The following is a 23,037-nucleotide window of genomic DNA, read 5'->3' as shown; positions in this document are numbered from 1 at the left end:
TGAGTATATTCAAGGCTGAGATAGTTAAATTTTTGGACTCTAGGGGAATCAAGGGATATGGAGATCAGGCGGGAAAGTGGAGTTGAAGTCGATGATCAGCCACGATCTTATTGAATGGCAGAGCAGGCTCGAGGAGCCGTATGGCCTACTCCTGCTCTTATTTCTAATATCAGAAAACAAAGTAGGTTTCATACCATTTTATTTTGTTTACAATACAGTACATTAAAAATGTTGGGCTCAATTTTCTGTATTCCGCCACTTTTTTTACTCATGACAATGTTTCACCGAAGTTAGCAAAGAGAGGAATTTTAGCCGTATATTCTCCAAAAATATATAGACATAATTTAATATTAAATTAAATAACTTTCAAAGCATAAGCAACACAGATTTTCCACAAATAGACAGGTATTACAGCATAAATATTACAAATATAAATAATTTAAAACTAATTATTTTGAAAACAAAATATGTCACTTAACAATATAATAAATAACAAGTGTAGTAGAAATGACAAATACAAAACATTAGAATTACAGTGCATCTGTTTACAATAATTACAATAACTCTTCAATATATTATTGTTTAGAATAAGTAGGCAATGCTGAAAAGCGTGTTATTTATTACCTGTTTAATATAGTTTATTAGTTAGTTAAGGTCCAATAAATAAACATTTTTGATATAGTTGTCTTATATCATTTAATGGTGAGGGGCTAACAACTTGATAAGGCAAGCATCTAACATCCCACCCATTGATTGATTCTGTAAATTTGAATCACTCGTTGCTCATTGATGTTGAATACGAACTGAGCTGGTCCATGGAAGAAGTAAATGTATCCTGCAAAACAGAATATAAAAGATAACCCTCAGCTCAGGCTCTTAGTTTTACCCTTGTGTTCAAACAAAGCACTAGGAATTAAATGAATAGCTCGACTCCAGAGCTGAGTCAAAGTTCATCCCAAACTGATAAAGTGAAGATCTTTCATCTTTCTGAAGGCCATAAAATTAAATGATTAAATAAATGTAGTCTTTGCATAGTCTCTGCTGGGTGTATGGGCCTATCTTTGGCATTCAATGTAAGACCAAGCCTGTCCCCACTTGACAATACACACACAAACACACACTTCCAGGAGGGGACGCTAAAGAGCAACTAGCAACTGGTACAATGATTGATTTTACTGTCCCTAAACCAGAGGCAATGAACTTAATCGTATTGACCCCACTATTGCACTACCTAAGATCGTATCTCTGTATAGACCTGGGACCGTCATGATCTGCATGGCTCACCTACTCATTATATTAACTCACTGAGCATTAAGAAGCTCTGTGCAGTACCTTTTTAACAAAATAAAGTGCTCTTTTCCATTGAATAGTTAAAAGCTACTTTTGTAATGGAAACAAGTACATCAATACTTTGAATATCTCAATACTTCACTGAATATTTGTTTTTAAATTTACCTTTATGTTCAAATGCTGCATCCACTCTACGAGGGATCCCTGGCCAGTCGACCGCTATCTGGCGTGGGTAACCTTCATCCATGGTCCGTTTGGTTTCATCATAACTGAAAGGAGAAACACACACTTTATGTAAATGGTGATCCATTAGTGACTTAAAATATTTACATGAATATTTATATAAGGAACAAACTATTACCTCCAGTACTGGTTTCCTGCAAAGAATAAAGTCTTTGAAGTCTTCCCAATATGAACAGTTGCATCTATTTTCCTGATGGATCTTGGAATACCGAATTGGTGGATAAACTTTGGATAACCTGGCATGACATCATAGCCATTGATGGCCCAGTATTTGTTTCCTATAGGATTACAGGACTTATGTTAGTATCTGCATATTAGTAAACATAGAAAAATAGGAGCAGGAGTGGGTCATTTGGCCCTTTGAGCCTGCTCTGCCATTCAATATGATCATGGTTGATCCTCTATCTCAATACCATATTCCAGCTCTCTCCCCATACCCCTTGATGCCTTTTGTATCTAGAAATCTATCTATCTCCTTCTTAAATATATTCAGTGACTTGGCCTCCATAGCCTTCTGTGGTAGTGAATTCCATAGGTTCACCACCCTCTGAGTGAAGAAATTTCTCCTCATCTCAGTCCTAAATGTCCTACCCCATATCCTGAGACTGTGATCCCTTATTCTAGACCCCCCAGCCAGGGGAAACATCCTCCCTGCATCCAGTCTGTCTAGCCCTGTCAGAATTTTATACGTTTCAATGAGATCCCCTCTCATTCTACTAAACTCTAGTGAATACAGGCCTAGTCGACCCAATCTCGCCTCATACGACAGTCCTGCCATCCCAGGAATCAGTCTGGTGAACCTTCGCTGCACTCCCTCTGTGGCAAGTATATCCTTTCTTAGGTAAGGAGACCAAAACTACACACAGTACTCCAGGTGTGGTCTCACCAAGGCCCTGTAACTGTAATAAGACATCATTGCTCCTGTACTCAAATCCTCTTGCAATGAAGGGCAACATACCATTTGCCTTCCTAACTGCTTGCTGCACCTGCATGTTTGCTTTCAGTGACTGGTGTACAAGGACACCCAGGTCCCTTTGTACATCAACATTTCCCAATCTATCACCATTTAAATAATACTCTGCCTTTCTGTTTTTCCTACCAAAGTGGATAACTTCACATTTATCCACGTTATATTGCATCTGCCATGTATTTGCCCACTCACTCAATTTGTCTAAATTGCCTTGAAGCCTCTTTGCATCCTCCTCACAACTCACAATCCCACCTAGTTTCGTGTCATCAGCAAAATTGGAACTATTACATTTGGTTCCCTCATCCAAATCATTGATATATATTGTGAATAGCTGGGGGCCAAGCACTGATCCCTGCGGTACCCCACTAGTCACCGCCTGCCACCCTGAAAAAGACCCATTTATTCCTACTCTCTGTTTTCTGCCTGTTAACCAATTTTCAATCCATGCCAGTATATTACCCCCAATCCTATGTGCTTTAATTCTGCACACTAACCTCTTATGTGGGACTTTATCAAAGGCCTTCTGAAAATCCAAATACACCACATCCACTGGTGTTTTTTTCTTTCCCTCTAAATGTCTCCTCATGAGGTCACCATTTCTCAGCTTGGATGCTGGACAGCCAACAAATTCCCAAGCCTCTACTGATACTTTTTGATTTCTTTTTGCAAAAGTTCCACTTCTGGAGAAGTACTTTTCTGTCTCTTGTTGCCTCTCCCAAATTAAGCTGAGTCCACTCTACCGAGCACAGCATGTCACTATAGACACAATCCTAAAGGACATTATAGTTTCAAAAGCATATTTTTAAATTTCAATCTCTAAAGATATGGACTAAGAATGCAATGTGAATTTGATCCATATTTTTGAAAACTCTGTCCCACTTCACTGTAGCATTGCTGTTTCCATCACTGTATTATCCTAACGTCCTACTCCTGTGTTCTTTAGCAAAGAAAAGTAACAGTACTCAACCTTTAATAACAACAAGAAAATCCCTCTCCAGATTTTCATACGCAGCATCGATCTTTGCAGGAATCTTTGGCCAGAATGATTTAATTAAAGTCAGCTCAGCTTCATGCATTTGTGGGTGTCTCCTCCATAAAAACCTAATGAATAACAGGAATTTATTTGAATATATCAGAAGTAACCCACAGCTGAATTAAATCTTCAGCATTTACCGCTATCTCCATATTATACTAAGTTATTCCTGTAACACAACATTCGTAAACTGTTTGTCAAAAAAGTTAATTTTCTAGGTACATCACATGCCTTAAAATATTCTCTTGCCAAAAAAGTAGGTAGATGATTCATTCCAGGCCCGAGTGAATACTACTCCTACATTACAACAGTGACTACATTGCAAAAGCACTTCATTGGCTGTAAAGCACTTTGGGACATCCTGAGATCATGAAAGGTGCTATATAAATGCAAGTTCTTGCTAAGTTCACTGGGACCTGTGCCAGAGTAGCTAGGTTGGACTGGTTTTCATTGTCTCATCCGGTGAAGCACTTTGGCTTGAATCACCATCACATCCATTGATGAGAGCAGGAAACTGCCATGTGGAGAACTGCAGACAAAAACCCACACCTACCACTCTATGGTAAAAAGACAGGAATGTTTACCAAAAATGTACCCAAATATTTTTAGAAGAACATTTTCAATGTGAAACTATATCAATAAAAATTGTTCTGTGATATTCAATATAGTTCATACCTATCTTTGAAAAATATCATCTCTCCACGAAGGGCAGCAGTTGCATCAAAGGACAAGTGAGGATCACATTTCTCTGGTGTTCTTGGTGGAGGTGGTCTGGGGTTTGGATGGATCTTATTTGATGAACCTTATGTAAAGTAACCAAACATATTGCTAAACAATGTAGAAAATACTGTTCAATGTAGTGTTAGTACTCCCCAACTAAAGTAGATTAACACGAGAGTCCAAGTCTAATTAAAGTGTATTAATTGTGTAAGATTTACTGCATTTTAATGATTGAACAATTTCACAGATAATACCAAATTAGAGGGGAATTTATACTGGAGGGAGCAGCCAGGGTCCTAAAGAGATAGGCAGAAATAAAGGTGGTGAACTTCTATGGGGTTCTCCCGCTCATCTGCGTAACTTCAGCGGGAGAGTAACGGAAATCCAGGAAAACAGTGTGAACAAAATTTATGCCTTTTTCCGGGGTTTCCACAGCTCTTCCACCGAAGTTACGGCAGATGATCGGGATAAACCCCTTGGAAATTCACCCCACTAATATTTCAATGGATGAGACAGAACCAGAGAAATTTAACATAGATACATGTAAAGTAATGTACATTGGAAGAAAAAGTGAGCAACATACATACTTTATGACTGTTGTACAACGAGCTCATGGTAAGTTTGAAAGAGATCTGCGGCTGTCGGTAGATTTGGTGCTTAATATGTTAGGTCAATGTGGAGCAGCAATTAACAAAGTGTATAAAATGCTGAATGATAGTGTTAAATCAGTAAAGTATAATGTACAGTGTTTTGGTTTACTGTATCCAAATTTGGTTATCTAGACTAAAGGAAAACACTGGAGGCAGTACAAACAGCTAGCCACTGATCGCTCAGGGGCTGAGCTAAGAGGGAAGACTGGAGACACTGTGAAAGAAAGTGATTGAGAAGGGACCTCAAGGAAGCACATAACAGGCAGAACAGCATAGAAAAAGTTAATCTGGATCAATACTGCAAGGTAAGCCACAACAGTAAGTCAAGGGAGCATTCTTCATGAAAGCTGAGCCTTTGATATACTTCCTTTTTATTACTGGAATGTACTTGATTTGTGCCCTTTCCATCTCCTAGACAACGAATTTAGGTCTGATGTCAGGAACTTTTTCTTTATACAAAAAGCACTCAACGCTTGGAATATATTTCTGGGTTAGATAGTTGGTGCTGCAATGTGGAAAACTAGATTTTTCTTTCTGAATTGATGAGCTAAGCTGATGGGTCAAGCGGTCTTCCCTATTTACCTTATGACAACTGTTTTAAATATATGTGAATATAGCTTTCGTTGGTCTGCATTCAGAAAGGAAATACTTCTTTTGTTATAGTTCACTATAAAATTAAATACCCTTTCTTAAAACAGTCAGGCTAGATCACATTCATTTAGGCCCTGAAATTACATTGTGGGATGCTAACATACGAACACTTAACATGGTCATCTGAAATTCTGCCCTCTGCTATTTTTGCAGACCCGTTAACCCATTTGTTTAAAATGTTTATTTATTCAATAAAGCAGAAAAGAGAGAAAAATTACAGATGAACACGTTATGTATTTATACACTAGTGTCCCACAGTGTAATTTCAGAGCCTTAACCTTCTTTAAGCAATACACGAGATAAAAGGTACAAGCACTGAAAGCGTGCAGTGTGTGTTTCAGGTCCATATGTAATCAAAAGGTCCAATAGAAGTGAGTTAAGCATAACACCAGCAAACTTTAAAATCTTAATTTACAGCAACCTGTTTATTCTGGATAAATTACTGTTTTTTACGGTAATTCATTTTTTATAATCCAATCACATCACATGATGTTATTACATTGACAGTGCAACAGCTCTTTAACTATCTGTATGGTCACTAATTGTAAGGAAGGAATATTTCTGTGTATATTTGAGACTTAAACCTACCATACAGAGCCTGAATTCCAGTCACATCGTCCTGAGAAAGACGGAAATTTTTCAAACTTGTGTATGTATAGGTGGGGAACATCAAAGCCCCAGGATCACGAGAGTGAGCGAGTCCCAGTGCATGGCCAAATTCATGGGCAGCCACTAGGAACAGGTTATACCCTAAATAAAACAGTCACAAAACAGCAGATTTAAAATCTGTTACAACTCATGTCCCTCTAATGCATATTTAAAATGCTCATAAACCAACATCTAAATATTTATTAATCGCATGGAATGCAACAGGAGTATCAACTCAATTTCATGTAAGTAAGCTGTCCTTTTTCTCAGATATTCAAGTATATATGAATGGTTTATACCTTACAATAGGTTTAAAACATTTTACATACACTCCCAAAGTTTATTATTATCAAATGTAACTGAACAAATATTCAGAACTAGATACAAGTCATAGTGAACAGCTTTAACACATTTATAATCCAATTATAGTTCTAGGTGGCAAAAAACTAAATTGTAATTCTTAAGGATGTACGTATATGGCCATCAGAAAAATGGAATCTTATCCTAAGATATTGTAGGAAAAAACTCAAAATGAACATTGCAGCTAACAACTTAGGTAAATTGGTTCCTGTTAAATCCTATTAGCTTGTTCACATTTTCTCCACTGATTATATCAATAACATTATTCAATCTTTGTACCATTTGATCCCATTGTCCAGGTTTCATCCTCATCAAAGTGAGTGTCCCCGCCAATGCCTGCTGCAGGTTGAAAAGCATGGGCCAGTAATCCATCAGCTCCGTCAAATGGATAATTGTCACCATGCTCTGAAATAATGGAATGAAGAATCATCAAAGTGAATTCAGAAGCTGTGAATGGCTGACTATGTGCAAAATATTACAAATTTAAGGTAAATAAACACAGAGTAACAATTTTTCCATTTTTACCAATTTCTCTCCTCACAAAGAGCACTCTGGTCGATTTTAACTTTCAGACGGCCAACTGGCGGAATGCATCGCCCGGGCGGCCAATCCTGCCAATGACATGCCCGATCAATGGCCCATTTTGAGGGAGCCGGGCCTCTTTACCATGCTACCAGTGAGCTGCGGGCACCATAATGGCAGCTCACCGGCTCCGGGTCGGTACAATATTGGGTGGCCTGGAGGTCTACTCAGGAGGGACGACTACAGAGCAGGGGGTGCCTGAAGCAGCAGCAGTCCACAATATTCTGGTGGAGTCCAAAAGAACATTCCTGCTCCTCCCCACAGAAATCATTTTAAACTTACCTTTTTGTTGCCCCTTCTGTTGAACAGCCTGGTTAAAATTGAGTGGAACTTGCTTGCCCAGTTGTCCATCAAAACTGAAATATCCCCAATCGGACCTCAATTTGAATATTAAAAGGGCCTTCCAGCTGAAACAGGGGGCTGCTGTGGCCATCCAGTGGAAGGCCCCTTTGAGAATGGTGGCAGCCAGTGCACTGGCGTAAATGGGCCGGTAAACCATTTTCAGGCCAGTACTGCCTCATTTACACTGGGCGGCCCAATTTAAACTCTATCCCACTAACTCTTGCTGTGTTGCACAAGCACCAGTTGTCCTCTAGTACACCAGAGCTATGCTTCATATGTAGCTAAACAGTTGCTGATATCCCCAACAACTTTTTAACAGATGTTGTTGAGCAGAAATGAGAACCCCTGGATGATACTTCTCCTATTTTTCACCTCCTTAGCCCAGGTGCAATGAAGCAAATCACAATGTTATAACTGACATCTGCTTTCTTAGCACTGGCCACTAATTGAGCCTAGGATCCTACTGGTCCTAATGGTTTAGTCTGCACTATCCACTAAAGCATCTGGGAAATCTAATCTCTTCCTTCAAAAATCTTGAACAAATGGGAAATTTAATCCCAGCAAAAAATGATGAGATGCATTTTGAGAATGGTGTTATGTGATCTATTCTGTGTGTGTGCACTTCCATTCTTACAAATTTTGAACGGTCTACAATATCAAACACTCATTAAACCATGATCTTATATACGTGTTTGCAGTATTTCTCTTATACTGATTATTTGCTTGTTCTTTTGCTGTGATATCATTCACAAAATAATTATTATAGGAAATCTTGATTCCTAAACTTATTCTGAAAGCAGCAATAATGTAAATTAATCGGTTGATACCTCGAGACCCAAATGAGATCATGATATCAGCTTCTCCATCAAAGATTCTTGTGAACTTCAAAGGCGTGATGTCACTCCAAATCTTCAAAGCCATCCGTATCGCTGTGTCCACATTAGTAGATGAAATATCCGGGGTATAGTTTACAATTCTTTATTGAAGAAAATAAAAATAAGATTTTGTGATAAATACAATGGACCAAATCTTACTGGAGCAGAGCATCTTGTGACATACGCCGTTAGTTAGACTTTTCCTGCACCCTTTAGCTCAAAAATGTTTTGCTCTGTAACTTGCTGGGAGTGCGAGCTAATAATGGTACGGCGTGGGCAACGGGGCATCTGGGACCTTAATGAACAGTGGGACCAACAATCTATCTCCTTAACCAATGAGATTTACGGATTGAGAAAGAAACAGAGGAACAACGGAAAAGGTGGGTGAATTAGAGTCAAATCAGCTACAGAAAGAGAAACAAAGGTGGGAAAGAAAGATTGGATTAAGAGAGAGTGGGAAAAAAAAGACAGAAAGGAAAAGTAATCTTTTTAACATTTTAAGTTCTTTTTAGAGATTTTAAAATTTATTACCTGCATGAATGAGACTGAACTGTTTAAATTTTTCCCTTTCTGGGACAGAGAGGTTGATTGACATTGAAATAACATTTATCACGTCATTAATAGGATACTTACACTCTTAATTACCAGCCCTAACTTTCTGCAGTGTGTTTCATGGTTAATTAATGTGAAAATTCAGCAAGTTCTTAAAAATAACAGGGAAGGCTAAGGGCGAGATGTCATTTGTGCAAAGCAAACGGCGGAGTTCTGGAGATTCTCAACTCATGCTCAACTCTTAATCCCTTGAAACTGCTGGCCGATTTATGCATTAATAACAACATGCGTCGTTAATACACCATTATTTTTCCAACAAAATTTGGCCCAATCAACCACTGAAATGATGTTATGAAGTACTGTGAAAAATATTACCTGTATGTTATTTCATTGTTTTCCCATTTAGGCTTTGCTGGAAAGTAATTATATTCACCAATGTCAGGGACTCCACATCGAGGTTTAGCCATTACTTCCAGAGTTGCAGAATCCAGATTACCAGTTACCCTGAGACCAAAGAATTCTTGCATTTTCTTAATCTTATCTGATAGAGAGTTCTTTGATACATAGTTTCTGAACTTTTTCGCAAATTCTGGTGAATTATCTTCAAGCTTATAATATCGGTTCAGATATATCTTCAAGAGAAAAAGTGTTAGCGTTATTAATGTTGATTTACCTGTTAAGAAAAAAAAATCATCTGATTAAATGCATTTGACAGCTTTTTGTTAGTTGCATTCCACACAGTACCTCTGCAAAGCGCCAGTCCTCCTCATTTTTCTCTGTTTCTGAAAGTAGTGCAACAGCAGAAGAAAATGTTACATAAACTAAAACAAACAAAACTGAGAACCAAAGGCACTTCATCTTTCTGTTCTCAACTGTAGATTACAAGAGAAACTTCTGCCTCTTATTTTCTCCTTGTGGCTTTTATAGTATTGTAGGTCCTGTGTTCCGTTAATTATAGGATGATTCAGATGTGAGTAAGAGCTAAAACCACAGCTGCATCATGTCTGGTTAAGCAAAGCCAGGATGTCCATTCAAGGACATGCTTCCCTTCCCTCATCCAGTATTTGTAATTCTTTCAGGTATGCTTATAAGTATATCTACCAAGAAGCAATTTAAAACTATGTTCAAATTATCCAATGTCAGCAAAATTTACCATCGCTGTAAATGTTCATCTTATTACAACACACCAAGATTAATGTTGAGTTTGCAGGAAAATGAATTATTTTATAACTATTAGACGCAGAAATCTTTTCCTTTGTTAGTTTCATTTATTTATTGATACGGGCCATGGCTATGTTTATTATACTAGGGACATCACAATCCCGTTCTCAAGGCACAGTTCCATAGGTGCTGGTTGCTGCTTGCTACTTTTGCCATGTCGGCATTCTTCGTTTGTGAGCCTAAACAGTGAGAGTTATAGGTTACTACATTGGGTGGGGGGGCTTTAACAGCCAAACCTCTCCTCACCCAACATCCGCCTACTCTTCAACCTCATCTCACTCAGGAAGCACTTCATCCGCCTACCCTTCAACCTCATCTCACTCAGGAAGCACTTCGTAGATATAGTAGAATAAGAACATGAACACGTAATTTGGCTGGCACAAAAGGTAAATGCAGTGCTAAGAAGTAGGCAGGTATGAAGTGACGTTTTGGTAAGTCAACTTTTATTTATTGAAAGCGCTGGGCTATGTGTTGTGTTCTCCTTTCTCTGGCTGCTGCATGTCCTGCTCCATGTTCTTTCCTTCCTGTGCACATGTCTCATCCTGTGGGGTGGGAAGTCTTTCCATCCCCTGCTCATCATCATCACTTTCAGCTCCCAGAACCAGCAAGTGTTTCTTCATTCCAGTAACATGCAGAATGTGGCAAGCCACAATGATTCTTGAGACTCTCGCCAGGCTGTACTGCAGGGCTACACCAAACTTATCCAGGCACCTAAAGCTGGATTTAGGAATTCCTATAGTTTGTTTCATGATATTTCTTGTATTGGGACGGGTCTCGTTGAATAGGTTGACGCCCTTCTATCTGTGGATGTCTTACTGGAGACATCAACCAAGATTACAGGGGATAGCCCTAATCCAATTAACTGTCCGGATGAATGGCTGTGCCTTCTGTTGCCTGTGCCCTAAGCTCTGGAAATCCATGCCTAAGCCTCTCTGCCTCTCTACCTTTCTTTCCTCCTTTAAGACGCTCCTTAAAACCTACCTCTTTGACCAAGTTTTTGGTCATCTGCCCTAATTTCTCCTTATGTGGCTTGTTGTCAAATCTTTGTCTTATAATACTCCTGTGGGACGTTTTACTACATTAAAGGTGCTATATAAATACAAGTTGTTGCTGTTGTCACGAGCCATGGGTTGGCATGGTGAATTGTCGCATGATGAAAACATCATGGCAGCTTCCTGGGTATCATCGCTGTACTGGATAAGATGATTGGCATCGCACAGTAGCTGCACATTAATAGAGTGAAAGCTTCTCCTATATATAAAACTGAGGGGTTTTGTTTTATGGGGTTTTGAGTGGCACATGAATTGTATCAATTGCTCTTTGCACCTGTGGGAAACCTACCTTCTGTAGAACTGGACAGCTCTTTCTCTCTCTTTTTCTGCTTCCATTGGGAAAGTCATGGATTGTACAGCTCACATGAATTGAGTAACAGTTGGATTTTTGGATGTTTGCTGCAGTTGTCCTTGATGGCTGAACTATTTCCTACTGATCTGAGCAAGCTGAGGTAGTTATCCCAGGCCATTGGCATGTAGGTGTATCAAGGTCTACAGAATGGTCTTTTTTTATTTTTTATTTATCCAAAAATTATATATATTAATAATAATGTCAGAAATATAGAAAAAACATTTCATTAAATAGGTTTTGCAGAAATTACAGAAAGTTCCCTCAAAACTTTACACAAGAGCTCCCATCCTAAATGGGTGCACAAAGGAAAATGAAAAAACTGGGCACAAATCCTTCCCAAATTGTGCTTGCTGCTCATTTATTTTTGCATTGAAATTGTTTTCCTAGGCATTGGCGAGGGTGCAACCAAGGGCAGCAAAATTGATAGCTGGGATTAGGCACCTGGGTTATGTGGAAAGACTGCAGCAACTAGGTCTGTTTACACTGGAGAAGTGAAGGTGCAGGGTGACCATATGGAAGTATTCCTCAAACTGACTATCCAGCCATGAAGGTGTGATCTGCTGTCCAGTCCTGGCTGCCACAAGGTGCTCTTGCTTCTGCTTGGAAATGTTGTAGAGGAGAAGAAAAGGAAGCATTTTAGAATGGTTTTAGGATGGAATACCAATTAACAGATAAAATAGCGATATATTGTGTGCTGTGCTACTGTTATGCAATGCATAGTTCAAATTAACGATGTGTTCGAGTGAATCAGACTAACAATGAGAGTACATTAAAAGGATACCTGCTTGGCTGTGGCGACATACCTCCAAACTTATCACCCCTACTCCTTTCACAGACTGAGGGTCAAAAATACTGAGTGCTATCTCCTCAACTCTCAACAATGTCTTACAATTTGCTTGCTGTCCCACTGGTGCTTGTAGTTCCCCTGTGGTTGTCAGCTATATTCTCTTGGCAGCACACACAGAAGATCCATGTCAGAAATTGGCCCTGAACCTGAGCAGACATTCCTGTAGCCAATCCATATGACTCTATGCCGGATTGCATCAGAAAGCAATGTGCGTTGGGTTTTTCTTCGAATACTTTTTGACATTTATGTCACTGTGATCCACAAAAGTTACGATTGCCACATTTCCTGCAATTAAAAAGGGTGCAGAAATACTTTGCACAGTAAGGGTGGTATAACTCAAAACTATGCACTTCCCCATCTCTCTTCTCCTCTCCCCAGCCATCTCTTTCTTCCTCTCCTCTCCCTCCCTACCTCTGCTCTCTTCCCCTCCCTCCCTTACTCCTTCGCCTTGCTCCACCTCTTCCCCCTCACGTTCCCCTCCCTCTTGCCTTCCTGTTTCTCATCCCTTCCTCGTCTCTCTGTCCTTCCCTCTCCATTCCTTCACTCCCTCTCCTCTCCCTCCCCACTTCTTCCCACCTCTCTCCGCTTTCTCCCCACCCTTCTCCCCACACTTCCTCTTCCCTCTCCTTCTGTATCCCTCCAGACCATCCTTTCCTCCTCTCAACATGCTTTGCAGTACCCTGTGAACAATAAACATGCTTTCCTTGACTAGAGTGGGCTGACCATACTACTTGAAAATGTGGGGTTACAAACGTGCTATTCATTTATAGTAGCTAGTGTATAATGGTAGCATAGTGGTTATGTTACTGAACTAGTAATCCAGAGGCCTGGACTAATAATCCAGAGACAAATGTCAGTTCAAATCCCACCACGGCAGTTGGGAGAATTTAAATTCAGTTAATTAAATACATTTGGAATTAAAAAGCTAGTATCAGTAATGGTGACCATGAAACTACCGGATTGTCAGAAAAACCCAATTGGTTCATTAATGCCCTTTAGGGAAGGAAATCTGCCATCCTTACCTGGTCTGGCCTATATGTGACTCCAGATCCACAGCAATGTGGTTGACTCTTAACTGCCCTCTGAAATAGCCGAGCAAGCCATTCAGTTGTACCAAACCGTTACAACAAAGTCGGCACTGTGGGAGTACCTTCACCACACGGACAGCAGCAGTTCAAGAAGGCGGCTCACCACCACCTTCTCAAGGGCAATTAGGGATGGGAAATAAATGCCAGCCATGCCAGCGATGCCCACATCCTGTTAACGAATAAATAAAAACAAATAAACACAGAGATCTGGTAATGTGCATTTGTGTTGTAGTTAAGAGTGGAACCCAGCAGTGCGAGGAGATCAGGTCCTCAACGACAAGTATAAAGTGGAGAAAGCATCAGACAAAGGTCACTCTCCCAAAACAGGATCAAAAATTCTAGAAAACATAAAAGCTGTGATGGCCATTTTGAATCTGGCAAGAAAAATGGCCTCACAAAACTCTGCAGAATAGCAAGAGTGATAATTTTTCTGTTATTTCTGTATTCAAATTGACGTTTCCATTAGATATGAGAAGCTACATATATTCATGAATAATGACAACATTCTTGGTTGCTTGTTAATTTTTCTTCATAATTTGTTGCTGTATTTATTGTGCTGAGTGTATAGAGTAACTGTTTATTTCACAGGACAAGACCAAAAATACATACATTTATTAGTTTCAATTAGTGCCTAATTGGCAATCTCTGGATGGATTCTGTGCCCACACTTCATAAATGTCACCACTCAGTGCCTTCAGGGCACTCCTTAGCTAACTCAGTCTGTTGATACAAACAATGAATAACAATTTATAGATGAATCTTCCTCTACTAATAAGAATAAACTTGCTTTCCTTTCATCATACAGTAAGTCACTGGCTGGGGCTTTCCACTTAGGTGCTTGCCAGCCAGTGATTTCTCCTATTCATCATGGGCTGGCTGGCACACAGCCAGGACACTCAGTCTAGAAATTAAAGTAAAATACTAAACTAAAATACTACAGGTGCTAGAAATCTAAATTAAAAACCAAAAATGCTGGAAATACTCAGCAGGTCAGGTAGCATCTGTGGAGAAGCAAAGTTAACATTTCAGGTTGATGACCTTTAATCAGAACTGTTTTTTAACAGGATGATACCTCCAGATTTGCTACATCAAATGATATTAACAGGGGCGGGTTACATAGGCGAGGGTTGGGGAGGCGGCTTGTTGGCGTTTCGGATGGGCAACCTGGAAGTCCGGGTTTCCCCGCATGCTGTGTAGTTTTAACTCCATGGCGTGCACCTTTTGGCCTTGACAGGTTCCCCGCCCGGAAGTCAGCCTGATTGACAGGCTTGGCTTCCAGTTGGGTGGGGAGCACTCGGGAGCAGGCCTCAGGACCAGGTAGGTCCGATTCAGACCCCGGGGGGGTCCAATCTCTGGCGAGAACTGATCCCCAACCCCAGGAGGGTGGAATCAGAACCCGGGAGAGGAGGATCCAATCCCTGATCCCGAGGGGGGTCCGATCCCGGGGGGAAAATCCGACCCCCAACAACGGGGGTGGGGGGTGGTGGTGTCCAATCCAGGGGGTCCAATACTCAATGCCGGGGGTGTGACTGATCCTGGGGGGTTCGATCCCTGCACACGGGGGGGGGGGGTGTCCTATCCCTGACCCCGGTGGTGGGGTCCAATACCCAATCCCGGGGTTGTGTCTGATCCTGGCGTAGTCCGATCCATGACCCTGGGGGGTCTGATCCCCAATCCCGTGCTGTCCGTTCCCGGGGGGCGGTGTGTCCAATCCAGGGGGGTCCGATCCCTCACCCCGGGGGTCCGATCCCCAATCCCGGGCTGTCCGTTCCCGGGGGGCGGTTTGTCCAATCCAGGGGTGGTCCAATCCCTGATCCAGGGGGGGGTTCTGATCCCCAATCCCGGGCTGTCCGTTCCCGGGGGGGTGGGGCGGTGTGTCCAATCCAGGGGGGTTCCGATCCCTGATCCTGGGGGCCTTTGTATGGCGGGGGGGATTGTCCAATGGGGCAGAGCTTGGGGGGAAGCACTCTTGTTCCTCCTGGCCCACAAGCAGTGCTGTTAAGGCGCTTACCTTCTCCCCGCAGCTTTCCTCGCCTCACTTCAGCTGCCGGGTTTCCCGAGGCCTGAGAAACCCGGCGGCCTCCAGGGAGTGAGTTGACTGGCGCCCCTTGTCCCGCCTCCATACACCCAGGAAGCGGACGGGTGGAGGCAGCTTGCGATCGGGGTTCAGATTTTTTTTAATTTTAACATCTGACCCGAACCAAACCCACTTGTTTTTGGGTGCTAAAATTCCCTCCAAAGGATCCATGTCAATATTTCAAGAAGAGCTGGAGAGCTCGCCTGGTCAACATTTATCCCTCAACTAACACCAATAAAATGGATTATCTGGTCATTTATCAACATACTCTTTGAGAGACCTTGCTGTGTACAGATTGTTTCTCCACACTATTACAAAGATTGCATTTCAAATTTACTTCATTGCCTCAGAAGTACTTTGCAAATTTTAGAGGTCATATGAGGTGCTAATTAACTCTGAGCTCTTCTTCTAAAGAGTTCATCACAGAGTATGAGCCTCGAGAGAAGAGAAAACATTGCTGATCTTTGATCATTAATATTTGGTCCACACAAGCATTCTGGATGGCACAACACTCAGTAAAAATTTAAACAGCAACTTTAACACGTCCACAATCGTAGATTTGTTGCAATAGAAACTACCCTACAATAATAAATTGGATTGCAAAGCAACTTCTTGAAGCAGTTCTGTGATTTCAATGCTCCATCCCACTCTTTGACCTGAATTTTAATACTTTGGCGAGTTGGCAGCAGCTCAGTGTAATGTATGTACCTTTAAGGAGAGAACTACTTTTTACAGCTCCTGTATACTGTAGTACCGGCAGTGACCACACCTGTATATAAACCCTGAGTAGTGATCTGTATAGTTAGTTCTAGAGTAACCCTCATTCAGTAAACACCTGTTGAATCGTTCCCTGCAGCCTGCTGTCTGATTATTGAACGACACAACATTAAGATACACGGACATAACAGTGGCGACGAGCAGATTTGAACCTGCCTGCAACTCTGCATCACCTCCCAGGGATTCGCTCCTGGAGAACAGTGGAAGAAGGTTGAGTCCAGAAGCACGGACGTCGAACACGGGCAACCGCCCAGTCATCCAGCGGAGATTTGAGCATCGCAGGGGAGGCTGTCGAGAGCCAGGCTTGGCTTTCCAGTCACGGTGGTCCAGCGAAACGGGCTGGCAACAAGTACTGTGCAGACCCTTCCCGGACAGCGACGGGCTAGAGCCCGACCGAGCGGCACAGAAAAAGGGCGAGCAGCGTCGACGGGGGAGAGAGAGAGGGCAGAGCGCACAGGGCGCAGCCGGTGTCCAGGACCGAGCGGCGTCAATGGGGGAGAGAGGCGAGAGAGAGCAGAGCGCAGCCGGTGTTCAAGGGCCGAGCAGCGTCAACAGGAGAGAGAGGCGTGCAGGAAAATGCGCAGAGCGCAGCCGGTGTTCAAGGGCTGAGCAGCATCAACGGGGGAGAGAGGCGCGCAGGAAAATGCGAGGTGCTGCCATTGCCACGAGGACCGCAGAGAGCGGCATTGGCAGCAGCGCAGGAGCAGCGCACGAAACCCACAGGGCGTCGCCATTTGCCATGAGGACCGCCGAGAGTGGCATTGGCAGCAGCACGGGAGACGCCATTTTAAGCCGCAGCGGGGAAGAAAGGAAAGCGCGGGAGACGCCATTTTAAGCCAGTCTAACCACACCCAAAAATGCCGAAGAGTGGCAGTATCACAGCGTTCGACAATGAAGTCGAAGATTGGATGACATATGTCGAACACATAGAAGTATAATGCAAGGCGAATGAAGTGCCAGATGACAAGAAAGCGCTGGTATTGTTGAATTCAATGGGTGCAAAAACGTATGGCTTACTACGAAACCTAGTAACCCCAGAGAAGCCAGTGGAAAAGGATTTTGAAAACATAGTGTCAATCCTACAGGACCACTTAAACCCCACACCGCTGCTGATAGCAGAAAGATTCAAGTTTCACAAAAGGAACCAGCATAAAGATGAAAGTAATGCTGAGTATTTAACGGAACTGCGCAAGCTATCGAAACACCGCCAGTTTGGAACGGGACTAGCAGATACTTTAAGGGACAAGTTTGTGTGTGGGCTTCAAAGTGAAGGAACCCAGAAATGGCTTCTATCAGAAAAGGATCTTACGCTGGACAAGGCTTTCAGCATTGCATTATCACATGAAGCAGCAGCACAGGGCGCTGGAGAGATACAATGGAGACTGCAAGAATATGGCACAAATGAAATGTCATATGGAACAGTGAAGTGCTATCGCTGCGGCAGAACAACACACAACCATAATGATTGCTGGTTCAAGGACAACGTGTGCAGACAGTGTGGAAAAGTAGGACACATAGCAAGAGTCTGCAGGTCGGGAAAGAAAACCAGCAGCAAGAAATCTCCACAGGAGAAGTACAAGAAGGTACATAAAGTGACGGAGAGTAGTTCAGGTGAACAGAAGAGTGATACAGACTCCGGAAGCAAGGAGCTGGGTTGTCTGAAACTACATAATGTGATCAAAACGGAGGATCACCAAACTTTCTGGGTCGCGCTCAAGATAGCAGGAGTCCAAGTGAAAATGGAATTGGACACAGGATCAGCCCTAACAGTCATAAACCGAAGGGACTACAAGCGGCTATTGTCACATATACCCTTGAGAGATACAAAGATTGTCTTGAAGACGTACACGGGGCAAAAAGTCTACCCCAAAGGAAAAATAAGGGTGAACGTTATATATAACGGCAAGGAAACACCAAAAATGGACCTATATGTATTGCCAGATGGAGGACCACCACTACTAGGATGTGAATGGATCCGGAAGATACAGCTAGATTGGCATTCCATGCAGGCACTGACTGTGGCTGACAAAAAGGATGACGACGTCACACCTGGGTGACTGTCAAAGATCCTAACTGACGTGAAAGAAGTGTTCCAGCAAGGACTCGGAACACTAAAAGGCATGACAGCGATGATTAAAATTGAAGAAAACTCAAGCACAAAATTTTTTAAGGCCAGACCGGTACCTTATGCGATCCGCCCAGCCGTCGAAGCAGAGCTGGAGAGTTTGGAACATTCAGGTGTACTGTCCAAGGTAGACTGGAGCGAGTGGGCTACACCCATCCTGGGGAACCAAGGATGGTTCGCATCTGTGGGGACTTTAAGGTAACAGTGAACCCGGTCCTTCACACCGTACAATAACCACTTCCGCGGATTGAAGATATTTTCGCCTCGCTATCTGGAGGGAAACGCTTCACTAAGATTGATCTGGCCCAGGCGTATCTGCAAATGGAGGTAGAAGAAGCATCAAAAAAATACCTCACAATCAACACCCATAAAGGTCTCTACCAATACAACCGGCTGGTATTCGGGGTAGCATCAGCTCCGGCTATTTGGCAGAGGGCAATGGAACAAGTCCTGCAAGGGATCCCAGGGACCCAGTGTTATTTGGACGACATCCTGGTCACGGGCGAAAATGACAGTGATCACCTTGCCAACCTGGAGCAGGTACTCACTAGATTGCAGGAATATGGGCTCCGAGCTAACCGCCCCAAATGCGAATTTTTTAGAAAACAGATCTCGTATTGTGGCCACGTTATCGATAAAGAGGGGTTACATAAGTCCCCAGAGAAGATTGAGGCAGTAGTCAAGGCTCCAGCACCGGAAAATGTGTCACAACTGAGGTCGTCCCTCGGGCTGGTAAACTACTACCATAAGTTCTTGCCAAATTTGTCTACAATACTACACCCACTGAACAGCCTACTGCAAACTGGGGTGCCATGGAAGTGGAGTGACGAATGTAGACGAGCTTTCCAGCAGAGCAAAACACGAATCACATCGAAAGAGGTATTGGCCCATTACAACCCAGCATTACCAATTCGGTTGGCATGTGATGCGTCACCCTATGGCATTGGAGCGGTGCTGTCGCACAAATTCTCGGACAGCTCAGAGAGGCCAATAGCCTTTGCGTCACAATCACTAACCTCAGCCGAGCGTAACTATGCCCAGATTGACAGGGAGGCCCTCAGCCTAGTGTGGGGAGTGAAAAAGTTCAATCACTATCTGCACGGGCAGAAATTCACCTTGCTGACTGATCACCAGCCTCTTGTCTCCATTTTTAATCCGAAGAAGGGCGTTCCGGTGATGACTGCGCAACGACTACAAAGACGGTCACTTTTTCTAGGGGCGCACCACTATGAGATTGAATATAAGGGCACAAAACAGCATGGAAATGCTGATGGGCTATCACGCCTGCCACTGCCTACTGCGGAGGAAGCACCAGCAGTGGATCCTGTCGAAATATTCCATTCGACTACAGTTGAATACCTACCGGTAACTGACGCTTGTATCAAAAAGGAAACCCGAAATGACCCGACACTGTCTCGGGTATATGATTTGACGGTGAAGGGATGGCCAGCACATGGCGACTCACTGTTGCCAGCATTCTTGACAAGGAGAGAACAGCTGTCAGTGTGCTGGGGGACCTTGATGTATGGATCCCGAGTGGTAATTCCACCCAAGTTAAGGGATAGAGTGCTCAATGAGGGTCATCTGGGAGGGGTAAAATTGAAAAGCCTAGCCAGGGCTTATGTGTGGTGGCCGGGAATCGATAAACAAATTGAGGACCGGACCAAGAGCTGGTCAGGATGCCAGAAAGTCCAAAATGCACCACCACAGGCCCCTCTACACCCATGGGAGTGGCCCTCATCTCCATGGCAACGGGTGCATATTGATTTTGCTGGTCCATTCATGGACTCAATGTTTTTAATAGCCGTGGATGCACACTCGAAATGGCCTGAGGTCATCAAAATGTCCTCCACCACCACGGAGAAAACTATTGCAGTCCTATGGACCATTTTTGTCAGGAATGGCTTGCCAGAACAGATTTGCTCCGACAACGGACCACAGTTTGTGTCCGAAGAGTTCCGGAGGTTCTTGAAAAAGAATGGGGTAAGGCATTACACATCCACCCCGTATCATCCAGCCACAAATGAATTGGCTGAGAGGTTCGTACAAACCTTTAAGAAGGCAATAAAGGCTATGTACAATGACAACATTCCGCTGCAGCACAAGGTGGATACTTTCCTCTTCGCCTACCGGAATGCGACACATGCAGTCACCAACCAGGCCTCAGCCATGATGTCCTTTAACCGAAGGTTAAGATCTCGCCTGGATTTGCTCAGACCAAACGTACGAAGAGATGTTGAGAGTAAGCAATTCCAGCACATCCATGAGAAGCCAACAAGGAGCTTCAATGTAGGGCAACCAGTCTTGGCCCGCGACTACCGAACAGAAAAATGGCAGCCAGGAACGATATGCACATGGCAGGGCCCATTAATGTACACAGTGGGCGTTGGGGAGAGCATCGTGAGACGCCATGCTGACCAGATCCTAGAGTCACAGGAACAAGTCAACCCCATGCCTCGCCCATACGTACCTGGTGATGAACCCGACGTACAGGTCGCATCTACCCCAGGAACAGTAGCGTCGGAATCTGATGAACCAACCGACGACAGGGGGCCAGAATTGCCTCCGCACCAAGAGCAAGACACTCGGGAAAGGCACTATCCAGAAAGGATCAGGAAGCCTCCCCAAAGACTGAATATATAAATAGACTATTTTCAGCTAATGTTGCATGTTAAAAGTGTTAATTGTAATTAGTTTGATATTTAATTGTTAAATGAGTGTTATGGTACTGTTAATCTAAAAGGGGAGGAATTGTCATGTATATACCTTTAAGGGGGGAACTACTTTTTACAGCTCATGTATACTGCAGTACCGGCAGTGACCACACCTGTATATAGCACTGAGCAGTAATCTGTACAGACCAGTTCCCGCGTGAGTCACGTTGAGTAAACACCTGTTATACCGTTCTCCTGCAGTCTGTGTCTTATTATACACAGACACAACACGGAGGAGCATGGGGGGGAGACAGACAATATCGGGGGGCCGGAGGAGCATGTGGAGGGAGACAGACAATATCGGGGGGCCGGAGGAGCATGGCGGGGGGGAGACAGACAATATCGGGGGCCCAGAGGAGCATGGGGGAGGGGGGAGACAGATAATATCGGGGGGGCCGGAGGAGCATGGGGGGGGTGGTGACAGACGATATCGGGGGGCCGGAGGAGCATAGGGGGAGACAGACAATATCGGGGGGCCGGAGGAGCATGGCGGGGGGGAGACAATATCGGGGGGCCGGAGGAGCATGGCGGGGGGGAGACAATATCGGGGGGCCGGAGGAGCATGGCGGGGGGGAGACAGACAATATCGGGGGGCCGGAGGAGCATGGCGGGGGGGAGACAATATCGGGGGGCCGGAGGAGCATGGCGGGGGGGAGACAGACAATATCGGGGGGCCGGAGGAGCATGGGGGGGATGGTTACAGACGATATCGGGGGGCCGGAGGAGCATGGCGGGGGTGAGACAATATCGGGGGGCCGGAGGAACATGGCGGGGGGGAGACAGACAATATCGGGGGGCCGGAGGAGCATGGCGGGGGGAGGCAGACAATATCGGGGGGCCGGAGGAACATGGCGGGGGGGAGACAGACAATATCGGGGGGCCGGAGGAGCATGGCGGGGGGAGGCAGACAATATCGGGGGGCCGGAGGAGCATGGCGGGGGGGAGACAGACAATATCGGGAGGCCGGAGGAGCATGGCGGGGGGGAGACAATATCGGGGGGCCGGAGGAGCATGGCGGGGGGGAGACAGACAATATCAGGGGGCTGGAGGAGCATGGCGGGGGGGAGACAATATCGGGAGGCCGGAGGAACATGGCGGGGGGGAGACAGACAATATCGGGGGGCCGGAGGAGCATGGGGGGGATGGTTACAGACGATATCGGGGGGCCGGAGGAGCATGGCGGGGGGAGACAGACAATATCGGGGGGCCGGAGGAGCATGGCGGGGGGGAGACAATATCGGGGGGCTGGAGGAGCATGGCGGGGGGGAGACAGACAATATCGGGGGGCCGGAGGAGCATGGCGGGGGGGAGACAGACAATATCGGGAGGCCGGAGGAGCATGGCGGGGGGGAGACAGACAATATCGGGGGGCCGGAGGAGCATGGCGGGGGGGAGACAGACAATATCGGGAGGCCGGAGGAGCATGGCGGGGGGAGGCAGACAATATCGGGGGGCCGGAGGAGCATGGCGGGGGGGAGACAGACAATATCGGGAGGCCGGAGGAGCATGGCGGGGGGGAGACAGACAATATCGGGGGGCCGGAGGAGCATGGCGGGGGGGAGACAGACAATATCGGGAGGCCGGAGGAGCATGGCGGGGGGGAGACAGACAATATCGGGGGGCCGGAGGAGCATGGCGGGGGGGAGACAGACAATATCGGGGGGCCGGAGGAGCATGGCGGGGGGGAGACAGACAATATCGGGAGGCCGGAGGAGCATGGCGGGGGGGAGACAGACAATATCGGGGGGCCGGAGGAGCATGGCGGGGGGGAGACAGACAATATCGGGAGGCCGGAGGAGCATGGCGGGGGGAGGCAGACAATATCGGGGGGCCGGAGGAGCATGGCGGGGGGGAGACAGACAATATCG

The 23,037-nt window shown here is 44.8% G+C and overlaps 1 protein-coding gene across 1 annotated transcript; it reads right to left on the bottom strand.

The window, feature by feature from the left end:
* Positions 1 to 581: 581 nt before the first annotated feature.
* Positions 582 to 14,685, bottom strand: mmp13b (matrix metallopeptidase 13b). The gene is made up of 10 exons (XM_085998281.1): positions 14,593 to 14,685; positions 9,292 to 9,548; positions 8,317 to 8,465; positions 6,845 to 6,970; positions 6,146 to 6,307; positions 4,212 to 4,338; positions 3,471 to 3,604; positions 1,652 to 1,811; positions 1,456 to 1,559; positions 582 to 835 (listed from the first exon to the last, which is right to left on the bottom strand). Exons 1-10 carry the CDS (start codon positions 14,683 to 14,685, stop codon positions 735 to 737), a joined length of 1,413 nt encoding a protein of 470 aa, XP_085854407.1. The 3' UTR covers positions 582 to 734.
* Positions 14,686 to 23,037: the final 8,352 nt, after the last annotated feature.

The sequence above is a fragment of the Somniosus microcephalus genome, chromosome 10 (genome assembly GCF_052327205.1).
Source record: "Somniosus microcephalus isolate GS21.2 chromosome 10, FLI_Smic_1.0, whole genome shotgun sequence".
Taxonomy (NCBI): domain Eukaryota; kingdom Metazoa; phylum Chordata; class Chondrichthyes; order Squaliformes; family Somniosidae; genus Somniosus; species Somniosus microcephalus.
The sequence above is the reverse complement of the archived record's forward strand: the minus strand, read 5'-3'. Positions and strand labels throughout refer to the sequence as shown.